The 7245-nt window shown below is 39.2% G+C and overlaps 1 protein-coding gene across 1 annotated transcript; it reads left to right on the forward strand.

Moving 5' to 3' along the window:
• Window positions 1-1650: 1650 nt before the first annotated feature.
• On the forward strand, window positions 1651-6787 carry LOC146378112 (sialic acid-binding Ig-like lectin 14). Its single transcript, XM_084943960.1, has 8 exons — window positions 1651-1725; window positions 2458-2859; window positions 3545-3856; window positions 3938-4201; window positions 5007-5279; window positions 5560-5662; window positions 5755-5920; window positions 6017-6787. The coding sequence occupies exons 1-8, from the start codon at window positions 1683-1685 to the stop codon at window positions 6170-6172; spliced, it is 1719 nt and encodes a 572-aa protein (XP_084800086.1). The 5' UTR covers window positions 1651-1682; the 3' UTR covers window positions 6173-6787.
• Window positions 6788-7245: the final 458 nt, after the last annotated feature.

The raw sequence follows: 7245 nt of genomic DNA on the forward strand, positions 1-7245 counted from the left end.
GTCTCTCGACCCAGACCTGCAGATCTCTGCAGTAGTAATCCTGCACTTCCCTCAACACCTGCAGGAACTTTTGGCTGCTCTCCTCTGTGGCACACACTGTCTCCAGTGCCTTTGCCACAGCATTGGAAGGCGACCTCTCCAGCAAAGACAGGTAGCAGGCAGACGAAAGCACCTCGGCATCACGCAGCCAACGCAGCAAGGGCGCTGGATGGTCACATGTCCACTTCAGCAATAAGTCTCTCTGAGAACGGAGCAGCTGCTGAGCTGAGCTCATAACTTCTTACAATAGTGCTGACCTCCAAAGCGAAAAAATAATCAAAGCTTTAAAGGAATAGTTACTGCATTCAGTAATATAAGAGAAGACCCAAACTTTGATGTTTCAGTTCTCACACATATACCAAACTGCATTTATGCACATGAACAACAATAAGGATTTCTGTACAAACAGTACCATTCTCAACACATACCTTATCCGTGCACGGTAGTATCTTTACATTAAGCTGTGGTTTTAAGCCACATCTGGTATTGCCATTGCAGTCTTGAGTTTTGGCACGAAGGCAGTTTGCAGTCTGTTTTAAGGAGCAGGGAGGTGCAAGCAGCAATTCAAACAAGCTTTAAAAGGGTCCAGAGTTCAAGCAGTTAAAGCCTTTGTACCTGACTCTGATTACTTGGTTTTGTTTGAGCCTGAAGAAAAGTTTCTCTCAAGGTGATAATGACAATAACCACAACAAAATGGAAAAATCTTTAAAATAAGTTATAAAAGTTGTTACACATGTAGTCTGTGTTGAATATCTGCTCTGTCACTACACACTGCATGGAAATGAAATTGCTCATATTAATATATTCAGTCAGATCATTTTAAAAGGTGTTAAATTAAGACTAAGTGCCCTAAAATTATTTATGCCAAATTCAGTTTACGAAATATGTCTCAATGTACGATAATAGAGAAAACAATTCTTATTTAATCTAAGGAGCTTGGAAAGAAAAGCGTCTGGACTTCTTTAAGATGCTTTTCTTTCCAAGTTCCTTAGACTACGATGACCTGGATGACTGAGAACCTTCACAGACAATTCTTATTTAAATGCTTCAACTTCATAAAGTTTCAATATTACACTTTTTCCCTTCATCCGTGATGACCTACTTACACACATGCAGACATTTGCTGTCAACAGCATAGCAAATATGTCACTAAAAAGTTAATATTCAAACCCTTCTTTTTTCCACACTCTTTTTTTTCACTATTGTGGTTTGGCTGGTCCGTATAGATACAGGGAATGAGAAATGTATCAGATTTGAGTTGCTAGTCCCTTTGAGGAACTGGGCAACAGCATGAGAGTGACTCACTCACTGTCATGTGCTGTCTCATAGCTGCTTGCTGAGGTCTTTCTTTCCTTTGCAAAAAGGACTTCAGCACTTTAATGATTTTTGGATCATTTATAAGCTCTATATATTCTAAAGTTATAACCCCATGATTTATTTGTTTTTTAATTACACTATGAGCGACAAAGATAAGTGGAGGTAAAATAAACAAATATAATAAACATTCATTTGATAATGGACGTTTGAGGGGGGCATCACAGGAAGTCATAGTACCAGTTGCATAATGAAACAATCAAGCTTCCCCCCTCTTTGCTCCTTTGTTCATCCTTCCCTGTCTGAGCCATCAGAGCAGGGCTGCAGACATGCAGGCAGACATCGTCTTCCTTGTGTGTCCCCTGATTTTTGGTAAGTAATTAAACAAATTATTCATCATTTTAAATACACTTTAAACTTTCTTGAAAAAAAAAAAAGAAATTCCAAAAAATTTACATAGTTGCTTTTTGGCTGCATTTGGAGGACGTTTGCTATGTGGTGTAATTTAATGAATCCCTGTGCTCCACTGACTTCTCCTAAATTATCAATATAAGAGATTTATTTTAAGTACTTTTTTTTTGTCTTTTGAATGTTTTCTGCAAAATATTTTGTGCTGATGAAAATTAAATACTAACAAATCATATTGTATTTTTGTAATAAAATGCTCTACATTTTTATAACTTAAAACAAATATTTTTCATTACAAAAACATAGACATGTTTTGCAGTCTGAATAGTAGATTTAACTATTAACAGAGTTAAAACTCCAGCTGCTCTCTTCCTCTTTCTAAATATACAACTGTTGCAAAACAGTGTGGTATTTGTAAGATTTCCAGATAGCACAAACCTCTTGTCATATAAAGTTTAGTTTTTACGATGACCTTTCTACACAGTCTCAAGAAATGAATGCTGTTACAGCTTTTACAGCTTCTTTTTTTAAATATATGAAATATTTTAATCAGCCGTGTCCTTGAGACATTCTCTTATGCTTTTTAGTTGTCATAATAAAACTGTGAAATATCACTACTGTGTCTCAATTATGTAAAGTTCAATCTACTGTCGAATAATGCTGGATAAATGATTTTCTGTGCTTTCTGTACAACAGCAACATTGTGGAGGGGGGTGCAGGCTGTCTCTCCTGTACCCTCGGTCCCTGACCGTGTCCAGGCTCTGGTGGGCACCTGTGTGGTTATTCCCTGCTCCTTTACGCCTCCAGCCCCTCATCCTATTAGGGGGAGGAAGCAGTGGGTGGATGTGCGGCTAAGGTTCAGAGGTGGTGGCCCTTTTTTTCCTCTTCAGAGCACCGCTTTTAACAGCCAGGACAAAGGCCAAGTGAGCAGGGATTTCCAAGGCAGAGCATCCCTCTTTGGCGAAATCGCAGATGGTGACTGCTCAGTGAAAATCGAAAGGATCAGGGAGGATGACCCCCAGGTGTTTGAAATTTCTCTGAAGACAGTGGGCGACTCACTCTGGGGGAAGCCAAGGAGCTTCAATCTGGACCGTATTTGTGAGTGAGGAAAACAATTTATGTCCTCTTTTCTACTTTTTAAAACATTTTGATTTTTTTTCACATGATAAATATTGCATAGAAGAATTATTAGTACAATCAGACAATAGAGAATCCCCCGCATGGAAAGTTATATATAAAAAAAAAAAGCTGCATGAAGTGCATATGTGTCTTAAGCAGATTAACTATTAAATAAACTTTAAAATGTTTCCCGTGAAAAAATATTTTCGTAAATCTAAAATAAATTTACAGGAAGAGCATTAAGAATTTCTTTTTATCTTTACATTTATAAATAAAAATTCACATTTTCTTTATAGAGCGCCAATTCACAACTATAGTCACTCAACGCACTTTATATTGTAAGGTAAAAGCCCCTAACAATCACACAGCGCCATCTTAGCAAGAACTTCATGAGATTGGGAAGGAAAAACTCCGGTTTAACAGGAAGAAGCCTGACTAACTGTTTGGGGGTGAATCAATATCAACTACAGGAAAAACACAAAAGAAGAAATATGGGATTATTAATTAAACAGTCTTGTTTCTATCACATATGAGTAGACTTGGTCAGTAGTTCTAGCACTAATGGTTGTTGTAAGAGAATTCGTCTTTTTGCTTGTATGATTTTTATGTTTTTAATACACTAAAGTGTTAAAACCATAATGATGGAGATTTTCCTTCTTGGCAGACACCCCTGAAGCTCCTGTCATCAGCGGCATCATGTCAGCGACAGAAGGACAACTGGTCACCCTGAACTGCTCTGTCAACTACCACTGCCCCTCCAGACTGCCTGATCTGCAGTGGAGGTGGGAGCGAGGAGCCCAGAAGAATATAACTGAACCTGGGGAAGTACAGACACTCTACCCAGATCCCCACAGGAAAATTTTACTGGCCTCTTTGACCTTTACTGTAACACACCAGGTGAAGCCCAAGCTCAGGTGTCAGGTCATCTTCCCAGGCCCTAAAACACTATCCACTTTGAAGGACCTACATGTGACGTGTAAGTATAGATTTGACACGTGTATTTGTGTTCCTGGCTCAGTAAGCTAAAACCTTTCTTTTTCCCTTTTAATGCTCTTAGTTCCTCCAAAAGATGTGAAGATTCAAGTCCAGACACTGACAGTGAAGGAGGGGGGCAATGCACTGCTCATGTGCTCATGTAAAGCTGACCCTCCAGCAACAGAGTACCACTGGTCCTATAGTCAACATGGCCGCACTGTGCACCTCAACCAGCGAACGCACACAGTCCGGCTGTACAACGTGACTCGAGATATCAGGGTCCGGTGCGTAGCTCAGAACCTGATTGGCCGAGGAGAATCGCGACCCACAACTCTTAATATACAATGTAATTCTACCACTTCTTGGTCCTCTCTGCATTCCATATATACATGCTGTTAGGTTGCACCCAACTAACCAAACCATAGGATTTGATTTAACCAGGCATTTATTTGGCATCAAATTAACAAGGTTCAACAAGTATAAAAATGAGCTTGATAAAAACAGATGAGGGGGATAATAAAAGGAAAACAAAACAACTACAGCTGCATAATTCAAATCCAACTGACAAGTAAAAACTGAAATCTGAACTTTGAACTCTCCCAGGAGAAAAAGCAAGCAAGTTTCAGTCATGTAAGTAGGTTGGTCCATGACTGAAACACAAAAATAAAGGGAAAGGCAATAAGCTTTTGTTGTGTGAAGATAGAGCAAACTGTAGATAGACTGCAGAGCAGCCATTGAGAGAAACAAAAAACAGGTGATTATACATTAACCAGGATGGATTTGAAAATAAAGGGCAAAAAACCTGTTTATCACCCAGTACACATAACAGTGTACTGGGTGATAAACAGGACAATTAAATCCCAACGAGTTTGTCTTACACAGAGTTAAATGTGGAGCTTCTGCATGCATCTATTTGATTTCACTGACCAAACAGTCTGCAAGGCCTGTAAAGACACTAATCACAGCCAATAAATAGTGAATGAACTGTTGTTTTTACATACGTCAAGAAGGCAACTCATTTTCTGTAAATTTCTCATCCAACCCATTCAAAAAATTATAAAATTGCCTTTCAATCCTTAGATCCTGTGTTTTGTGTAGATATATCCTCATAAATATTATTGAGAACCTAATGGCAGTATTATCTCTTCCAGATAAGCCGGCCATCATCCAGCTCTCCTCTACCTGTACTGTAGAGGAATCAGAGGTGGTGTGCCAGTGTTCGGTCGACTCCAACCCCAAACCTGCGATCACCTGGAGTGTTAATGGGTCTGTTCCACCTCAAGATTACAACGTGTCTGTAACATCAGAGCCCAGTGTGCTAACGGCTACTCTGAGAGGGCAAATGGAAAAACCTCAGATGGTGATTTGCTTTGCTTTCAACGCTCTGGGAAACGACTCGCTGGTCTTGCTGCAGGGAGAAGAAGGTGTGTTCAAAGCACTGTTTTTCCATACTAAGAAAGACAACAGCCCTGCCTCTTGTTTATTCACTCTGATGTCTTGCTTGTGCTGAAACTTCTGTGCATCATGCCTGCAGCTTAAAAACACAAGTAGAAGAAAAGAAGCTGCAAAGAAAACCAAATAATTTTCTTGAGCTATGATTGGAAAATCTGATTTTTCTTGTTTGCACTGAAGTTTGAAGTTGATATAATCCAGTGATGGGACACTATATGCTGATCCACTGCTGCTCTTGTGGTCCACATACAGAGATAGCATTTTTCCTGTGGTTGGTTTTACCTGCTGTCACCGCTGTCCTGGTCATATTCCTCCTGGCCCTTCTTGTCTACTGCTGCAAGAAGAGAGCTAGAAAGTATGTACAGAAACATTTCCTGTTAAAAGTTTGCTTGGATTGTGTCACGCCTAATTATCAAGTCTATCGAATACCTGTTCTGCTTCTCTCAGGCACATTCTAAGAAGACATCCCACCATGTATCCTGGAGGATTGGAAATTTATCAGGACAGGATGCCTCTATATATAAACTGCACAGAAGTGACTCATGTTTACACCAATGGCAGCTACCAGCTTGTGTACCAGAACTGCACGCCTCTTTTTGTCCGCACTAAGCAGGTATTTGATAACCTTGATCTTTCAGAGCACAGTTTTTCCAGAGGAAATAGCAAATCACTTATTCCAGTGAAAACAGCTGCTCTCCCTTTTTTTTAGATCCGTCCAATGGGCAGGAGAGGTGGGGAGAGACGAAGACCTGGACCAGGTGGAAGAATTAACCAAGAAGCTGGTCAGGAAGTCAGAGGCGTAAGAGAGGTGCAGGGTACAGCTGTGGAAGATGCAGAGACGGGCATCTACCTGGAAATTCTCTGATCACAAAGCTAAATTACAGTTACATTGTACATTGGATTAATACTGTTCTCAGGATATTGCATACATTGTAAATCAATACTTGTATATATGTCATTTGCATTTGATAACATTGCACTCTGATCTGTGGTTGGTCTATCTTTCTTCTAGTTTCTAAACTGAACAATTTCTGCCATCGAGTGACAGAGATGTGCTTTGCTCTTCAAAAAAAAAGAGCAAAGGGAGATGAAAAGGTTTGATGAAAGAGTTTTCATCATTTTATCTGTGAAGCCCTTGAGGAAAAAACAGAAAACAGACCCTCAAATCTGATGTAGTCTGACCAGACCACTCAGTTGCATTTCTAAAAGCAGCTGGAGCACAAGAGTGATCCTCAGGAAGCTTTAAAAGTTTCTCTGGAAGGACAAAGAGCTGCTCCAGCTGTGATGAAATTTATAACATTCATTACATCAGCAGTGATGTTGTGTTAAGCATACCTGGAAGTTTTTCTTGTCTAAGAACTTTAATGACTTCTTTATGGCTATTGTTTAACTAATTTCCCTTAGTGTTCATCAGCTTCATCAGCTTGAGTATACACACACACACACACACACACACACACACACACACACGCACACAGAGTTCAACAGTAAACAACAAAAAAGAATAATGCAGAGAATCCTTCCTTTCATGCTCATCTATTCGAAAGGTCACATTTATTTACATGTTTGATTATTAACTTTTTTTACTTCACTTTTTTTGTATGCATACTGAATCAGTGCACATTTATTTACACTGGTCTGTACAAATGTTTCCTGTATTACATCTTCTAGAGCTTTCTTATCTAATTTTATACTTCTGTAATTATGTGTATATTGCTGATCTCCAGTTTGATTTATGATGTACTCTCAATTTAAAAACACAAGCTATTTTTGGGCTCTTTTTGTTGCTGGTGTAATGCATAATTTTGCAGATATGGTGTTATCGAACACTGACAGCTGAAAGACTATGAATTCATAAGTCTAATGTACATTCTCCCTGCTCTGAGATCTTAAAGTGTCTGCTCACGACGTTTAAAAGTGTATATTTTGTCACAAAAG

Source organism: Perissodus microlepis, chromosome 11, assembly GCF_051167445.1.
Source record: "Perissodus microlepis isolate ML-2025 ecotype Zambia chromosome 11, ASM5116744v1, whole genome shotgun sequence".
NCBI lineage: Eukaryota > Metazoa > Chordata > Actinopteri > Cichliformes > Cichlidae > Perissodus > Perissodus microlepis.

Bases quoted from the DNA above. Each gene is read 5' to 3' on its own strand.
- LOC146378112 (XM_084943960.1), top strand. From the start codon at position 1,683: ATGCAGGCAGACATCGTCTTCCTTGTGTGTCCCCTGATTTTTG. The intron at 2,860-3,544 runs GTGAGTGAGGAA...CCTTCTTGGCAG, and splicing joins CTTCAATCTGGACCGTATTT to ACACCCCTGAAGCTCCTGTC. The intron at 4,202-5,006 runs GTAATTCTACCA...TATCTCTTCCAG, and splicing joins CACAACTCTTAATATACAAT to ATAAGCCGGCCATCATCCAG.